Below are 19,216 nucleotides of genomic sequence, written 5' to 3'. Positions count from 1 at the left end.
TTTGTCAATAATTCCTTATTAATTCTGCAGTAAGTAAGATACAGTATTCTAAAGTGTTACCAAACATCCTAGGTAAAAATAATTACATTATTTTGTTGTTGCTCCCTTGATCAAGTTCCAAACGGCTACACACTAGTGTCATGCTCATGCCAAATTCCCACTTAAAGAGCTTTGCCGTCTGCCCTTTGAAGGGAGGGTCTTCTTTAGGTTGCAACACGTGAAACTCTCTCGGCCACCGTAGCTGTGACTGAAATTACCGTATTCATAGTAATAGGCATAGACATAATATATACATAGACGCCCTATTGGCCGGACAGAAGATCGGTGGCATTTGGCTTGAGTCTGGCGGAAGGCACGGCCGAGCTGTGAATGGTCGGAGAGATGTCAGAGGGAAGTGATGTGTCAGGAAGTGAAGCTGGAATGGACGTAGGTGCCGGTGGCGGGGAAAATGAAAAAGATGGGATATGGCATACTCAGAAAGGTAGGCGAAAGCGTAAAAAACCTAGACAGCTAACTGAATCGTCCCAGTCTGATAAAGATGATGTGTACAGTACGGGAGAAGTAGGAGTAGAATCAGAGTTTAAAGTGGTAGTGAAATTTATGAAAGAAGGTGAGTCGTTTAATAAATGGAACCCGGTGAAACTTACAAAAGAGATAAACATGCTAGCTGGAAACGCGAAATGTGCAAAAGTTTTGCGAGATGGTTCTTTGTTAATCATCTGTAATAATGACAAACACAAAGAGAGAGCGCTCAGTTTGAATAAAATTCTAGGTGAAAAAGTAAGTGGAAAGTTGCTTGATAGTGGAAAGTATTTGAGTGGAGTTATTACAGGCATTCCACCTGAGGTCCCAGTTGAAGAAATTAAATCCAATGTATCAGGAGGAAAGGTAGTAGAAGTTAGACGGCTTAGAATGAACCGAAATGGGGAAAGGATGGATAGTTTTTCAGTCATGTTGAAGTTTGAAGAGAGAGTCCTACCAGATAAAGTTTATGTTGGTTACATGACTATAGCATATGTTAGTTATGACGTTCGGCCGTTTATTCCTCCTCCACTTCGATGCTTCAAATGTCAAAAATTTGGACATGTCGCGGCAATATGTAAGGGGAAGCAGAAGTGTGGGAGATGCGCTGGGGATCATGAATATGGAAAATGTGAGGAAGGAGCTGCCTTGAAATGTTGCAACTGTGGAGGTGAGCATAGTTCAGTGTACAGGGGATGTGTAGTTAGCAAAAGAGCTGTAGAGGTACAGAAGGTAAAAATCCAAACTGGAGTTTCATATGCGGAAGCAGCCAGGAAAGTACCCGTTCAGCCAAATGTAAAATTGAATAAAACAGCACATGTAGAGACTTGCAGTTCTGCTTGTAGGGAAGACAGTAAGATCAAAGAGGATATACTACTCGTGAAAAAAGACGATTTTGTCATGTTTATGGTAGAGGTTATTAATTGTACTGCTCAAGCTGAAAGGAAGACGAAAAAAAATCAAATAATTGTAAAAGCAGCGCAGAAGTATCTCGGTTTTAAAAATACTAGCTGGGAATCAGTGGAAGAGAGATTAAATAAGAGTCAGTTTTCATCCCAACCTCAGCCATGGAGAGGTGTAACATCTGTATCATGATAATCATACTACAGTGGAATGCGAGAAGTCTCATCAGTAATGGTCAAGAATTTAAGAAGTACATGTCTGATATGGGAGACAAGGTTAATATAATATGTATACAGGAAACGTGGCTTAAGCCTCAGTTGGATTTTATTATACAAGGATACACAACAATAAGAAATGATAGGAATGATAGACAAGGCGGGGGAGTAGCAACATTTGTTCAAGATGGCTTGAGGTACAAAGTTAAAAATATAGGGCGGGAGCATGAATCAGTAGTTGTTAAAATTTGGACAGGTAATGATCAAATTTCAGTGGTTAACTTTTATAATCCAATTAAAAGGTTGAGTATTGAGGATTTAGGTGCTGTAAGTGGACAGATTCAAGGAAAGGTAGTGTGGTGTGGTGATTTTAATTCTCATAATGTATTATGGGGAAGTTTGAATACAGATGCAAATGGTGTGATTATTGAGGAATTTCTTGAATTGAATTCGATGGTTTGTGTTAATGATGGAAGAGGTACAAGATATGACTGTTGTAGAAATACAGAGAGTTCTTTGGATTTAACATTTGTATCGAGTGGAATGGCAGGTATCACATCCTGGGAGGTGTTAAGTGATTCGCCAATGGGTAGTGATCACTTCCCTATAATTGTAACAATTGGAACTGATGTAACTAAAGAAGATGAAATACGGGTACCGAGATGGAAGTTAAATAAAGCCAATTGGGAATTATTTCAAGTTTTAACTGATAGGCAGTGTGAGGAGTTAAGGTGTTTGAATGATGTGAAATTACTAAACTCTGAACTTGTATCTGCTATTCATCAGGCAGCTGAGATCTCAATTCCAAAGGCTAGTGGAAGAATACTTAAAAAGTCTGTACCATGGTGGAATGAGCAGTGTAGTGCTGCAATTAAAGAAAGAAGTAAAGCATTTGAGCAAATAAGGAAGAGTCATACATTTGAGGCTTTGGTACAGTATAAAAGAGCGCAGGCAGCTGTTAGAAGAACTATTAGAGCTGCTAAAAGGTCTTGCTGGAGGGAGTATTGTAATACTATCGGTAGAGAAACTAAGCTGTCAGATGTATGGGGAGTCATTAGGAAAATGAATGGTGTAAAAAGGAATTACTCTATGCCTGTTCTGGTTTGTAATGGGCAGACTGCTGTTAGTAATAAAGAAAAAGCAGAGTTATTGGTGGAGACTCTAGTTAAAGTACACAGTTCTGAGAACTTGTTAGACACTGCCAAGTGTTATAGAGAGGAGACTTTAGCTGAAACTCCAGAAGTTAATGTTCAGAAGAAAGTTTCAAATTGGGGTATTGATATGCCTTTTTCACTTTTTGAGTTAAAGAAAACTATCTGTAATGGGAAGCAATCTACGCCTGGCAAGGATGGTATTTGCTATTCTATGCTCGGACATTTAAGTGAAAGGTCCCTTAATGTTGTCCTAAAACTTTTCAATCTGGTGTGGGAAACGGAAAGGATTCCTTGTGTGTGGAAACAGGCAGTCATAGTGCCAGTGAAGCCTGGTAAGAGTGCAACCGACCCTTTTAATTACAGGCCAATCGCCAGTAGCGGTTCTAGGCACGGGCGAACCGGGCAGTCGCCCGGGGCGGCATTTCTTCTTGTCACGTGGGGGGCGGGACGAGCAGTTAAAAAAAAATACTCTGTGCCGCGAAGTTTTTCTATTTTGTATCATTTCGATTCAATTATTGGCAATGGCGCCCTGCTTGCTGAGAAGGTGGCGTGCGCAGAAGCGATGTCAAGGGGATCTCCTGATGAGTTCACGTATCGCGTCTTTTGCGCGCTCGAGGTCGTTATTTCAAATCCTCTATGTTTCAAATAGGCGCACGGGAAGCGCGCTCATTATGCGCTCACGGGAAGCGCGCTCATTATGCGCTCACGGGAAGCGCGCTCATAAACTTTTCAGTATGGGAGTGCACGTGCACCTTTTTCTCTTCTCCGTAAATAAATCTTTTAGCAGAGCTACAGCAAGCGTTTTTCTGTGGTGGAAATACATTAGCTACTAAAACTGCTTTGTCGTTGTGTAGAGCAGTGTAATGAGTGCATGGTTCTATAGCAACGACAGCCATGGGAAAATCGGTACGAATTTTACTATTAATAATAAAAGATAAGCTACTGTGCATTATAAATGTCAGGAATGTATCTTTATTGACTCATTCTTTTTATAGAGATGATTTAAATGCTGAAATATGAGGTTTATCTTTATATAAAACCCTTTTTTGTGTGTTAACCTTTTTTTAAGTTTAGTAGGTAAAATGAAAGACACTCCTTTAAAACAAATCTTTAATGTTATTTAACTTGGTGAATTGATTTCACTGTGTATTAGGCTTTTTGAACAAGATTCTGTGTATGTGATGGTTTTGGTCACCATATTATCTAATACTTTTCATAATGATCAACTAAAATCAACTTTATTTATGAATTTTTACAGTAGCCTATAATATGCTATTAAGGGGGGGGGGGGGGGGGCTCGAAGGGGGTCTCGCCCTGGGTGTAATTCAAAGTAGAACCGCCACTGCCAATCGCGCTTACATCACAGCAAGAAAAAACAATGGAGAAAATAGTAACAGATAGGCTGACATATTATATGGAAAGTAAAAGCTTGTTCTGTCCTTTTCAAAGTGGTTTTCGTAAGGGAAGAAATACGATGGATGCAATCATATGTTTGGAGTCAGAGGTGAGGAAAGCTCAAACAAATAAAGAATTTATGGTGGCTGTGTTTTTTGATATAGAGAAAGCTTACGATATGTTGTGGAAGGAGGGATTGTTGATGAAGCTTGAGAAATTGGGTATTGGAGGTAAGCTTTATAACTGGGTTCTTGAATTTTTATTTGGAAGAGAAATTGAAGTCAGAGTTGGCACGGATTATTCTAGTATGTATGCTGTGGAGAATGGTACACCGCAAGGTAGCATCTGTAGTCCAATACTTTTTAATATTATGATAAATGACATTTTTGATCAAATTGATAGAAGCATAGGCAAGTCTTTATATGCAGATGATGGGGCCCTTTGGGCTCGGGGGCGTAATCTGAAGTACCTGGAAAAGAAGATGCAGGGTGCAATTGTCTAAAAAACGATTAGTTGGCCGAACAACCATTACTTATAAAAGTAATTGGATCAAACATAAAAAATTAAGTATTCATAACTTTTCAACGTTTACTTAACATATATAGTGTGTGTAACACAAACATATAAGTTATAGGTGCACTTAAATGTATGTATAAATAAAATGAAAAATACATAAGGCATGTCAACATGTCAAAATTAAGTAAATCTAGCATATCATTTTAAGTACTATATTAGCCACGTGATATGCAATTTCCCTTGATGCCTTTCCAGACAAAAATTTTAAGCCATTTTATTTCACAGCACATGTGAAGACGTTGAGAAGAGGTAAGCTTATTTTTTGTACTTAGGCCTACACATGATCATTTATTGCATTTTTGGTCAAGAAATTTACTTTTAACTGAATTTCAGAATTGCTACAAATTTTGCATCAACAATTAGAAACGTGTTACTTACGAATGTAAACGTTTGTAGTCTACATGTTAATGAATGGAATAAGTGTTTTGCACGCGAGTATTTGAAGAGTATATTGTGTTTTTTCAAAAGATATGACCATGATGTTGGCTTATGCATTAATGATGTGTTCACACAGAACGTGAATTTAATTATTTGCGATAGCAGATTACATTCATAGTCAATGCAAAGACGCGAAGACGCATCATTCGCGCCGGGCGTCGCGAATTGGGTGACTCGTTTGCCGCGAACGTCTTCCTCGGTAGAAAAATTTGAACTTGAGCGGGCTGCGGAAGATTCAAGCATCTAACTAGACGCGACGTGTTTGACGCGTTCGGTTACCAATTCGGACGGCGCTTAATTTCTCCCCCACGGATAGCCTAAATTATAGGCCTACTTTATTAGCGAGTTGTTTTTGGATAAAACAAATGTACCTTGCATATTTACAAATTCCCATATTCTCTATCTATACATGGATCGCGGGGAAGGGGGCTTTGGGCGCGGGTTAGCTTGGTAACGTTAACATAAATATTACATTCAAAAACACATTGCCTACAGCTCCGTGTGCACAATTTATCATTAAATAATGGCAATCTTGATTCTAGCACAATATTATTCCTAAATGACAGCGACAATTCAGTAAATTAAACCTTCAAAATTATTATCAAAATAAGTAAATACCCTTTAAACAAAAGTTTAGCTTCAAATAAAGATTGTAGATCTTTACTGTTTTGCAGTAGTTACTGTTAAAATGTTTTTGAAGAGATTCGTTCAAAACCTCTGGACAAAAGTCATTAATTAACTTCTGTTTTGTTTAAATTAATAGATATTTATAGACAAATTTAGGCATTTTATAATGGACTAATTTGTTACATTTAATAGTTTTTTATTGATTTTAAATATATATATATATATATATATATATATATATATATATATATAGGCCTATATATCTTCTGCCCACCAAGCCTTCATTTCTTTGATCCAAGAAAAAACTGTAATATTGTGACTATTATTATTATTATTTTAACAACTATTTTCTATTTTAATATATTTTAAGATGCAATTTAAAAGTTTTGGGTAAAAAATAAATAATAAAGTGAAAGGCTTTATTGTGTGTGATTTGCATGTTTAATTAATTTTAAGACATGTAAGCTGAAGATCTAAAATAAGTTAAAATGGTTGGTTCAACTGATTTAATTGTCTTATTTTTATATATAAATGAGCTTAAATGTTAAGTAAACAGAACTAAGATTTGTTTTGATCTCACATGGCCTGCACTGTGTTGGATTTACTTAAAAGATATATGCACCATTTTTGCGTCATACTTTTTAAGTAATCCGTAATCATTTAATTAAGTAAATTTTTAACTTGGAATAATTTTACATAAAATAAACTTAAATATTTTAGTTCACGTGACATTCTTTACTTAAAAATATATGTAACGTGATGCATACATTTTTAAGTAAAGAATGTTGCGTGAACTCAAATAATTAAGTACATAACAAAGATTTTCTTGTTAATTTTAAGTAAAATTATTCCAAGTTGGGATTACTTAAAAAGTATGATGCAAAAATGGTGCATATATATTTTTAAGTAAATCCAACACATCATTTTTTAGAGTGAGGAATGGGCTAATAAGTGGGGCTTCAGGATGTCTGTTGCTAAGACCCAAGTTATATGTTTTTCAAGACGACATAAAGACATTACACTGAAACTTTATGAGCAAAAGTTGGAACAAGTAAGTGCTGTGAGGTTTTTGGGAGTTATATTTGATGAGAAACTTACCTGGAAACAGCACATAGAGTATGTTCAAAACAAATGTAAAAAAGGTAATAATTTGTTGAGGTGTTTATCTGGTCAGAACTGGGGAGCTGCAAGGGGAGCATTATTAAGGATTTACCAGGCCCTCATGAGGTCTTCCCTTGATTATGGCTGTCTAGCATATATGGGAGCTTCTGAAAGTCATTTGATTAAGTTGGACAGAGAACAATCACAAGGATTGCGTATTTGCTGTGGAGCTTTTAGGTCGTCTCCTGTTGCAGCTTTGCAAGTTGAAACTGGAGAACTCCCGTTACGATTAAGGAGAGTTAAGCTAATGTATACATACTGGGTCAATCTCCAGGGTCATAGCTGTGGGCACCCAGCAAAAGCTGTATTGTAGGATTGTTGGGAACATCAGGAGTCTGTTTACAATAGTTTTGGGTGGATTGGGGATATTAAAGCTCAAAATGTAGGCCTGACACAGTTTAAGTTCAGTTCGACAGTACCAAGTCCATCTATACCTCCGTGGATATTTATTATGCCAGTAGTGGATTTACAGATACAACAGGCACTGAAAATGGAAAGTAGAGGTACACCAGAAGGGATCATTGTTCAAAAATATTTTGAGCGGTTTGAAGAGCATCTTGTAATATATACCGATGGGTCTAAAGACCCCAGCAATGGCAGAACAGGAGCGGCAGTGAATATACCACAGTATAATATCAAAATGAAAAGGAGAACTTCTGATTATCTTGCAGTATACTGTTGAACTAACTGCCATTGATTTAGCTCTTAACTGGTTGCATATGAATTACATTGGAGGCATAAACAGAGCTGTAATTGCCTCAGACAGTCAAGCTGCGTTATTGAGCATTAAAACAGGAAAGTCATGCAGACTAGATATATTATACAAAATATATCATAAATTACATCAGAAAGATACATAACAAAGATGTCTGTGTTCAGTTTGTCTGGGTTCCAGCCCATGTAGGTGTTGAGGGAAATGAAGAGGCGGATACTCTAGCTAAACAGGCCCTGAAGTTAGAGGTGATTGACATCAGTGTTCCGCTGTGCAAAGCTGAGGGGAAAGCTATTATTCAGAGTAAAATGAATGATATGTGGCAAGAGCAGGGGGATAGTAACGACACTGGCAGACATCTTTTCTGTGTGCAAAGAAATGTGGGAGGGAGGAGGTCTAGGGATGGAAGCCGGAGAGAAGAGGCAGTGCTAACGCGTTTAAGGATTGGCCATTCAGGTCTCAATAAATCGTTGTTCATTATAGGGAAACATCATACAGGAGCCTGTGAATTTTGCAGTCAGCCAGAAACAGCTGAACATGTCCTGATAGAGTGCAGTAATTACAAGGAAGAGCGTAATTGTTTAACATCAATCCTCCATAAAGAAGGGAAAACACTCACTTTAGTTAATATATTAGGAAATACATCCAAAAGTATTAAAAACCAAGTGATAAAGTTTCTCAAAAATACAGGGTTGTTTTACCGTATTTAATATTTGAATGTTTATACTATAGGTATAAGTGTACATCCCTCTGACTATCCTCGATGATCACACTCCAGTCCGGTAGGTGGCGGTAAATGCACCTTAAGTTGGTTTGCCATCCGACTGCTAAACTCTTAAAGAAGAAGAAGAAGAAGCCCTATTGGCCGCTGGCGCTGGAGCGTACGTCAACGGCGCCGCCATATTGGGGAGAGCAACTTTCCCATACCTCTCATACCGGGAATTGAGAAAAATGCCTGTTTTGTGCGCTGTTTGGAGCTGGACAAACCGCCACACAACTGAAAGCAGCTTTCGAGGAAGTACCTTTCACAAGCAAGACTGAACGTTTGTTTTTGGTTCTATTTGGTCATGATTTAATTTTAGAGGTTAAATACTACTGTTATTGTGTCACGAAATGTAGTTTTAATAGTTTTTCAGTCGACAATGTAGTTGTTTAATGCTCAAATATGTGGTTTGTTTATAAAGATAGCGCCTATTTAAAACGTTATCTGAAGTTTTCGGAATTGTAAGCTGCGCCCCCGCCCAGCGCTCGTTTACCCCGCCTGGAAGAGCCGTACCTCGGCCAGTGCTTCTGACGGTTGCCGCTGGCTCGGATGTCTCTAGTCTAGAGGTTAAACATGAGATATAATTCGAATAATTTGTGTTTATCCTTGGTCTCATTAATCTATAAATGGTTCCCTGGTAAATAGTTTTGGCTGAGGGCAAAGTAAAGTTTCATAACTTTATATTTAGGCTATTTTAACATTGTATCCTGCTGTATGTTTGACTGAAGCTACTTATAATGGCTAGCCCATTACTGATAAATAAAACTGAAATTTAACAAAAAGAGCTACATATTAAATATATGTCACTATTTAACTTATTTTTTGTGTGTGTATATTCTGTTGTTGAAATGTCTTATTCTATTGCTATTATTCTATTGCTACTATAGCATTATTAATAAACTACTTTTATCAATATTTTTATATAATTATACTAGTATTCATTACAATTTGTATTTGCTGTAAACTATTTGTTTATTTTATTGACAAAAATGTTTACTATTACTTCTCACTTTATGTTATGATTACTATTTGCATTGCACTGTATGCCCAGTTGTACCACAACATAGCTATTATCATAAAGGATCCATCAGTTATCAATGTTATTGCTAAAATCTGGTCAATCACATAAAATGCTTTTTCCCACAATGAGAAAACTTAAATATCTCAGTATGGGGGTCTTCGCCATTCTGATCCAAGAATGTTTTTATCCAGAAAAACGCTCTCACCCGTTTACTTACATTTAATTACAGTGCAGTCTTGAAATAAAAATAAATCTTACCTGGTAATAGACATACTGAAGGTACCGGTAGGGTATCCTCTGTTCAAAAGCACCCAACGTCTCTGGTTTAGGATATGATTGGGAAAACACAGGGAAGTTTGTTTTGCACATTTTTAGACATGCGGCTCGCCTTATGATGTGTCCCATGACCAAGAGCGTAGTGTCCGTGCTGTTCTCATATTCCTGCCACACAGCGCTGCAGTTCTGACAGCAATACGATTCGCTGTCTTTCAGCAGCCGATGAAGCCGAAGGCTTAGCTTCAGATATTTAACACTCTGTTTCCAGTCCTGAGAAGAGTACATCTCTAACGAGTGTCCGTACGCAGAATCCAGTGGCATGAGGTCGTTCGGTGGAAAGCTTTTGAAGTTGTATTTTTCATACTGAGCCTCCACAGTAGAGAAATGAGAATATCCAGTACTGAAAAACACGAATAAACATAGTAGTTTTGTTTGGCCCATGGTTTTGTTCCTCAGTGTAAACTGTGCCGATCCCTGTCTAACGAGCACGAGCGGAGATTCATGTCAGGCTCCACGTATAATCTGTGGCTCTCTGGGGTTGAAAGAGTTTGGTGGAAAACTCTGCATGCCTCTCAAATTCTGGTCTGCTCTGACCTGAAGGACTGTTTTCTGGGTCTGAAAGCCCGTCGATTTTAAGTACCCAGCTAGTGGGTGTCCCTTCCGCAATTTTTTCCTACTTATTTTTATAGGCCTTCTTTTCCTACTTATATTTTTATATATTTTTATAATTTAATAATAAATTATTATTAATTTATAGCCTAATAGCTAGTGGTTGGATCATTAATTTATAATTTAAAGGTCAGTCTATTAAAATGACCTTAATCTGAAAGAAATACAGCGTAGCCAGAAAAGAGACACTTGGGTGTACTGTGTGTGAAACTGCTGGGAGTGAGTGATCGGATGGAGTTTAGGACCGCGTGGTTGTTGCTGCACTTCTATGGATTCTGACACGCAGTAGGCTACAGTAGCCCACAGACTGAACATCAACTTTTTTTCCGGCGTGTTTGTACAGAATTTCACAAGTTTTAGTATGACATCTACATGACGCTATTCGAATAACTAATTATAATTTTTCACATTTTGCTGTAATTATAAAACGGAGGGTTTATCTTGGCGTCAGTTTCCCTTGCAGAATACGCTAATCGATTAAAACAAAGAACGACGCTGCCGCTTCTCATCGATCTTCTTACATTAAATGGCGATAATACCAATTCTCGTTTTTTCCCTCACTCTCATACATGTTTTATATGGCCAGTTAGAAGATGTGATTATTGATCGATACTTGATACCAATACACTGTTCGAGAGAGGTTCAGGTCGGAGACTATATTCGGTATCAGTATAACGGCACATTCGAGGATGGACGGAAGTTTGACTCGAGGTAAGTGAAGTGAGCATATGCTAAAATTCCTAAAACTTTGGAGTTAGAGCACACTAAGCTAGTTTTAATGATTCGGTCATATTTCATCTGGGTTTTTCATTTTTTTAAACTTATAATTCATTTTCTAAATATCCCACATGCACATCAAACTTCCAAACTCATCTCTCTCTCATATTGTGCTCTTCCGGTCAACATCTGCTTGCACAACTGCCGCTGATGTGGCTGCCATTGATGGCATAGGATGCTTGTCAATGTTTAAAGGAGAACTTCGGCGAACAATGAACCTTTTTTCTAATAAAACATCAGTACCTAGTCAATCGTTCTCTGAGATTTGTTTTCGTGATAATCGAATGTAAAGAGTTTTATCTCTAAAAAACTGTTTAGTGTATAGTGCTAGTACTGGGGGCATTGACTATAGTCATGTGAAAAAAGTGCACTTTAGTGTACTTTTATAAAGTGTACTTATTACTAAAATAATACACTTTAAATGAATGCACTTAAGTGTGACTTTAAATAGAATTTTTTCGGGGCACTGAATGCACATTAAATGTAATTTATTTCAAATATATCACATATTAAGTTGAAATAAAGTGTAATAAGTTGCAATTAAGAGTGATTTTTTGGAACAACTTAATTGGTACTTTAATAGAACTTTACATACACTCTCACAATTGTTTCCAGTGTATTTAAAATACAGTTAAAGTGCACTACACAATATAATGACTCAATTAATGTGAACTAAAATATACTTTAATGTCAGTCAACAATACACTTAAGTGAATTAAGTGTAATGTTTTCAACAAACTTAATGCATATTATATGTAATTGATTTCAAATGTATCACAGATTAATCTCAAATTAAATGCTATTAGTTGATATTACAGGTGGAATACCTAAGATTTTTGCATTAAAATATCCCAAAATCACAAGGCCAATGTTATATATTTAGTTAAGATGATAACTTACAATATTCCAAATGTTTCAAACAATGTTTAAATCGCGAGAAAATTTATATTTTAACCAAGGAAACGGGGCGTGTGAGCAGGGGTGAGCTGGGAGTCGCCAGTCAATCGCGTCATATCCACGTTACCTCGGTTTCCGCTCGTACTAGGCTACGTGTAGTCCTGGACAAATGCGGTAGTTCTAGTTGTGCGTTAGCGTCTATCAAGCAACAAACTTCAGCTTGTTTCGCGCATTTGTTATGGAAGGGAGCACAATTATTCTTTTCAGTTTTTCTCGGAATGTGAACTGCTGGCTGTAAAGGGGGTCGCACACCGGACGAGAAGCTCCGCGTCGCGTCTAGGACAACTCCAGGTAACGTTATCGCACACCGGACACGCATTTTCTCATCAGTGTATGGCCAGCAATATTGTTATGTTTAATGACATGAAAGGAAGATAATGTCTGTTCTATGTTATTGTACTTTGTAACGTCTGCAAGAGTTTTAAATCTGCCCAGATGAAGACAAGGAAAAAAAACAGTGGAAACGAACTGGTAACGTTAGCTCCACGAGTGATTTATTGCGGCCCTTCCCTAGTTAGGCACACTGTTCACATACATGTTGAAAGATGCCAACAGGGAAATTAACACTGCAAAACGTCACAAAAACAAAGTGGAAGCAAAACACAATACAACAAAATAACAGCCAGCGATAGAGCGGTCATCTCTCTTCACAACCGTCTTCACTCTACTGAGCGTGCGTGCGCGCTCACATTAACAGCACGCATACAATAACGTACGCAATAGACGTAGCTATCTTAAAGGCGTATTAACATGTCACCAACACTTCTCAACTTTAGGTGGCCGTTACAACTGTACAATTAAATACAATCGTTGCTGAGTCTGCATTCTGAAAACTTTACCTCAGAGCATCCGTTCACTGAATGAATTGAGAATCTCAACTGAAAAATCTAATAACATCAGCTTTTGTATTCAAGCAGCTGATTTCTGTAAATGAATGCAAAACTAAATCCATATTGCAGCATAGGGCGAAGTCAGGATCCATTAGCAACGATTTGAGACAAAAATAAGTCACTTCGTCCAGTGACTCGTACTGTAACATCTGTGATAACTAATTTACTTTTAAACCAGATTTTTCTTGCGGTTATTTCAGTTTAATGAAAACAAGCATGTCATTAAACGCAACATTTATAGAAATCGAACTTTACCTCATCCATGACAACTAATTTTCGATTCCCGTCTGACTGATTTATCCACGGTGGAGTTGAAAACAACAGTTCCCATCATTCCGCGTTCCTCCACGTCGTCATCAAGCAAAGCCGTTGTTGTTGTTTTGAATGTAGCGCCCTCTAGCGGCATAAAATCTTAGGCATTCCACCTTTAACCTGTTAACTGTCACCCCCCCTTTTTTGAATAGACATGAAAATGCACATTTCGAACTTAAATGGTTGTAATTCAAGAATGCTTTGGAATATAGACATATGATTGGTCTTGTTTTAAAGAAGACATTTGGCAGATTTTTGTAGAAGTGAAATAAATTAAGAAAGTGAAACAGAAAAAAAGTTATAGAGGTTTGAGTTTATGGAAATGTACAATGCAAAAATATTAATTATTCATATTTTACATAAAATATATATTTTCAAAACCTGGGCTACTCTAAAACGGCAGAAAAATCAAAGCCAAAAATCTGAACAAGTTGTGTTTCAAATTTTAGGTTGATATCTCAAAAAATGAGCTTTCAGTAAGATTTTGTTTGAGCGCAGTACCAAACTTTTTCACTAGGGCACAATCAGACTCCATTACTGCCCATATAAGGGCGCCTGCATTTCCATTCGTGTTTTGAGTGATATGAACCATTATTTTCACAATTTTCATACAATTTCTGAAGTAGAGATCCTATTCAGAAGTAGTATGGGAAGTTTGGCAGATTTTGATATGAATTGAACCTCTAAGAAACACATACAAAGAACACGCATGTAAGTCATAGCTAGCTGCCACGTCACAAATGGTGAATTTATTATTTTTTTCTTGATATTTCAAACTTTTCAGACCTTTTTTTTCCAAAATAATTGAATGGATTCTATCTTTTGAACTTTTGGCATGAAAACAAACTGAGGTTTCTACCATTTTTTCATGATTTTTCATGTTTACTGCTATTTTAAAATAAAGGTCTGAACACGCCTTATGAGTATGAAAATATTCTTGTTTTATATTGATAAATTATGACTCCTCTGTAATATATTTTGAAAATCAGTCACCAAATATGGAAACTAGAGATTGTAAGCTTTCAAATGATATATAGTTTGTCAATATTATTTAAGGTATTTACTAAGATATTATTGTTTTAAAAATATAGTGGCAAACGTCCCACCTGTGGGACGGTGACAGTTATTTTTGAAATATGGTAAAAGTGTACTTCCAAATATACTGACAAGCAATTAATGTCAACAAAAATATACTTTAATTATATAATAGTGTACTTGTTTATTACATTAAATACATTTTTTTAATAAAAAAAATATAGTTGACTTGACTTGACTTGACAGACTTTATTGTCATTCATAATACAACAAGTGTATACAGAACGAAATTTCGTTTGCATAGGCCACAGTTTTTAGCAGTTTCAATGCAGCATAAGTAAATGTTCATCCCCTAAATAATTTACTATCAAAGTATCTAGCTCCATATCTGACAGCAGTCAAAGTATAAGACAACTTATTTATCAGTCTGATGGCTTGGGGGACAAAGCTGTTATAAAACCTGGAGGTCCGACACCGCATACTGCGGAACCTCCTTCCGGAGGGCAGTAAACTAAATAGACTGTACAGGGGATGATAGGGGTCCCTGCAGATTTTCCTGGCCCGAGCTACACAGCGGTTCTCTGCAATGTCCTGAATGGAGGGGAGAGAGACTCCGATGATTCTCTCTGCCGTTCTCACCACCCTTCCAACATCCTTCCAGTCAGAGGCACTGCAGCCTCCACACCACACTGAGATGCAGCTGGTCAAGATGCTCTCTATGGTGCTTCTATAGAAAGTGGTGAGGACAGGTGGGGGCAGATGAGCTCCTCTCATCCTCCGTAGGAAGTACATTCGCTGCTGTGCCCTCTTCACCAATGATGCAGTGTTTACAGACCAGGTGAGATCGTTAGTAATGAACGCACCCAGAAACTTTATGGTACCAACCACCTCCACGTGTATGTTGTTAATGAGTAGTGACACATGGCTGGGCTGGTTCTTCCTGAAGTCGACAATGAGTTCTTTGGTCTTGTCAACGTTCAGGATCAGACTGTTATCACTGCACCAGCCCACCAACTGCTCCACCTCCTCTCTGTAGGCCAAATCGTTGTCATCTTTAAATAGGCCTACCACTGTTGTGTCATCTGCAAATTTCACGATGTAAATTGTGGCATGCCTAGGAACGCAGTCATGTGTCATCAGGGTGAACAACAGAGGACTCAGGACGCAGCCCTGAGGGGAGCCCGTACTGAGAGTAATGACACTGGAGGTGTTCTGTCCGACCCTCACTGATTGAGGTCTGTCAGTGAGGAAATCAAGCAGCCAATTTCGCAAGGGTGTGTTGAAACCTATAGGTCCCAGTTTTTCTACCAGATGTTGAGGAATGATGGAATTAAAAGCTGAACTGAAGTCCAGGAACAACAGCCTAACATGCGTGTTCTTCTTCTTCAAGTGCGCAAGACTCAAGTGCAGGACGGAGGAGATGGCATCCGCAGTGCATCGATTTGGCCGGTAGGCAAACTGGAAGGGATCAAACATGAAAGGGAGTCTGGAGATGATGTAGTCTTTAACTAGCCGTTCGAAGCACTTCATTATAATGGAAGTCAGTGCGATGGGCCGGTAATCGTTTAATGAGGTCATCCGAGATTTTTTTGGCACTGGGATGATGATGGCAGACTTTAAGCACGTTGGCACTATGGCTTGGTCTAGCGAGATGTTAAAAATGTCCGTCAGAACACCAGCTAGCTGGTCTGCACAATCCTTGAGCACTCGCCCCAAGATGTTATCAGGGCCTGGGGCTTTCCGGGTGTTTACCCTCCTCAGAGACTTCCGTACATCAGCTATGTCCAGGCAGAGTGCTTTTTCCTGCTGAAGAGGAACTGCCTTTTCTGCGCGAGTGCTGTTTAGTGCCTCAAACCTCGCAAAGAAACTATTTAGCTCATTGAGAAGGTCAATGTCAGTCTCCCCCCCCTAATGGAGGTGTTACCTTGTGGTTAGTGATAGCTTTTATGCCTTTCCACATGTTGCTGGTGTTGGTTGAGTCATGGAACAAATCCTCGATTTTCTTACTGTGTGAACGCTTTGCCAGCCTGATGGCACGGTTCAGGTTGGCTCTTGCTGTTCTCACCCCCTCTGCATCGCCAGACTTGAAGGCAGCGTTCCGTGCTTTTAGCATCTTACGTACTTCTGCAGTAACCCAGGGTTTCTGATTGGCTCGGGTAATGATGGTCTTCATGACACTAACATCATCCGTACATTTGCTAATGTAGGCTGACACCGACATGGCATACTCATCAATGTTCGTATGACCGCCATAAGTGGCAGCCGTCCTAAACATGTCCCAGTCAGAGCAGTCAAAGCAGTCCTGAAGTACCTCCATTGCCCCCTCTGGCCATACTCTCATCTGCCTCACTATAGGTTTCTCTCTGATGAGCAGGGGCTTGTATGCGGGAATTAGCATAACGGATAGATGGTCTGACGAGCCAAGTTGGGGGCGGGGGGCTGCTCTGAAAGCACCTTTGATGTTTGTATACGCCTTATCCAATATGCTCTGTCCCCTAGTTGCAAAATCCACATGCTGGTGGTAGTGTGGAAAAACTGTTTTCATGTTGGCCTGGTTGAAATCCCCAGCCACAATGAAGATACCCTCAGTATAAGTGGATTGCAACTCACTGATGGACTGGTAGAGAACAGACATAGCCACCTTCGTGTTAGCACTGGGAGGCACGTAAACAGCAGTGATGATAACACAGCTAAACTCCCTGGGTAGGTAGACAGGCCTGCAAACTACAATCAAAAACTCAATATCCGATGAGCAGTGAGTTAAAACTGTCCTAGCATTTTTACCCCAGTTGTTGTTTGTGTAAATGCATAAGCCACCCCCTCGGGATTTACGGCTCCTGTTGGCTCAAAATGTAGCGAATCCTTCCATGCTAACAGCGTTTTCCGGGATCGATGGATTTAGCCATGTCTCTGTCAGGATAAAAACACAGCAATTTCTAAGCTCTTGTTTTGAGGTTAATTCCAGCTCCAGGTGATCCATTTTTCCATCCAGCGAGCGGACATTTGAGAGAAAGATAGATGGAAGCGGTGTTCTGTGGGGGTTAGCTTTTAGCCTAGTTGTTAATCCTCCCCGACAGCCGCGCTTCCGCCTTCGGTCGCACCGCCTCCTCTTCCTTCTCTGTCGGCTTGTGTTGGTAGGCGAGTCCGCTGATCTCTCGGCCGCTGGCACTTGCCGGCATAGCACTCCGAGGCTATTTAGACACTCCTGGACACTTTTGTTTACTAACCCGAAGTCGCTGTATGGCCGCAATTCCAGTAAATATTGACGGTCATACACATACCCCATCCCATGATAAGTGGCGACTGTTTCCGTCGTCACAAGCAAAGTAGTGTTCGAAACTGTCCTGAGCCTATAGACCTTTTTCACAAAAACCAGAAATACGTAATCGTTGTGGAAACGGAGTTCCCATCAACTGTCGACACATTAGAAAAACCTACTCTGGGAGGAGAAAATTGATCAGAGAGTCTTTAAAACTTCGAAAAAATGTAAACTTGTCATGGTCCAGTTGTTGATGACTTTGTAAAATGCTGTGGTGATGCTTGTCTTGCGCAGCCAGATGTGTCTCATTAATTCAGTTGTCAAAACAACATATGCATTAATTGTAAGCAATCAGAATGGATATCCTATGTATTTAATTCAGTCTGGACTAAAAAGACTATCCAGTGTTATTTTACATTGGATTACTTTATTCAGTTTCTGTAGTATGACACACAAAAAAAAAAAAAAAAAACTACTCCAAACTACTGTTCTTTTTTTATAAATATCGTATTTGTGTTAGGTCTACATTCATTATAGTCGAATCGAGAATCAAATAAGGAATTGAAATCGAATCGAGATTCGAATCAAAATTGAACCTGTGAATTGATACCCAGCCCTAAAATCTCCGTCCTCACCAATTTCAAAATCAAACCTACGCCACTGATTTTACGTTTATTTCACCCGCGCGTTTCTATGCTATCTGTTAATTTGTGCAAGTGAGATGAGTAAAGATCTTGCATCTGTTTTATAAATCATCATTTGTCTGTTTATGAGCAGCACATACAATATATTAGCTATAGCTATATTAAATTGTTTATGATACAACTTACAGTTAAAAATATTATGTAAAATATGTGATAATAACATTGATTGAGCAATTGATGTAAGTGAAAATATAAATGCACCGAATTAAGAAAATAGTATTTATTTAACAACTCTAATCATAGTTGTAACTCTATGTTTACAGTAGGCACAATTGTCATTGCTTATGTCTAGCATGAGTCCATTTCTTCTGTTCGCGAACAGTTGTGTTTCACTCATTAATCTGACTATGCATCTGTAACCCCTCACACCCGGGTCCTACTCGCCCCGCTCTGAGCGGGCCTCGAACCCGGGTCTCCAGCGTGAGAGTAGTGCGCTCTAGCAAGGAGGCTAAAGACTGCAGCCTCTAGCGTCTGTCGCTAGAGTGCCTATTGATATCGGGTAGTGAGATTTACTCACACAGCAACTACTAGCTGGCCTCCGTTACACTCACCCCCCTAAACCTCACTCTCATCCGGGTCACGGCACCAATGTAACCCCTCACACCCGGGTCCTACTCGCCCCGCTCTGAGCAGGCCTCGAACCCGGGTCTCCAGCGTGAGAGTCGGGCGCTCTAACAAGGAGGCTAAAGACTGCAGCCTCTAGCGTCTGTCGCTAGAGCACCTATTGAGATCGGGGAGTGAGGTTTACTCACACAGCAACTACTAGCTGGCCTCGAGAGCGGTTGTTCTTCTGCGTTGTGTAATTTTAGATGTTTTTGAATAAAAGAATTTTCCACGCAAAGCTGGTGAT

At 39.0% G+C, this 19,216-nt stretch overlaps 2 protein-coding genes across 6 annotated transcripts in view; one reads left to right on the top strand and one right to left on the bottom strand.

The window, feature by feature from the left end:
* p3h4 (prolyl 3-hydroxylase family member 4 (inactive)) overlaps positions 1-10,353 on the bottom strand; it is a 91,185-nt gene extending 80,832 nt beyond the window's left edge. The window contains exon 1 of the mRNA XM_089122625.1: positions 9,746-10,353. Coding sequence (XP_088978751.1) covers positions 9,746-10,204 — 459 coding nt within the window. The 5' untranslated portion in view covers positions 10,205-10,353. The remainder of the gene's footprint in view (positions 1-9,745) is intronic.
* A 340-nt stretch (positions 10,354-10,693) lies between these two features.
* fkbp10a (FKBP prolyl isomerase 10a) overlaps positions 10,694-19,216 on the top strand; it is a 367,658-nt gene continuing 359,135 nt past the window's right edge. For all 5 annotated transcript variants that reach the window (XM_089122621.1, XM_089122620.1, XM_089122623.1 and 2 more), the window contains exon 1: positions 10,694-11,143. In XM_089122621.1, the coding sequence (XP_088978747.1) occupies positions 10,959-11,143 (185 nt within the window). In that variant the 5' untranslated portion in view covers positions 10,694-10,958. The remainder of the gene's footprint in view (positions 11,144-19,216) is intronic.

This window comes from Pimephales promelas, chromosome 18, assembly GCF_988280905.1.
Source record: "Pimephales promelas chromosome 18, fPimPro1.hap1.1, whole genome shotgun sequence".
NCBI classification, from domain to species: domain Eukaryota; kingdom Metazoa; phylum Chordata; class Actinopteri; order Cypriniformes; family Leuciscidae; genus Pimephales; species Pimephales promelas.
Note: the sequence above shows the minus strand (reverse complement) of the source record. Positions and strands in the feature narration are given on the sequence as shown.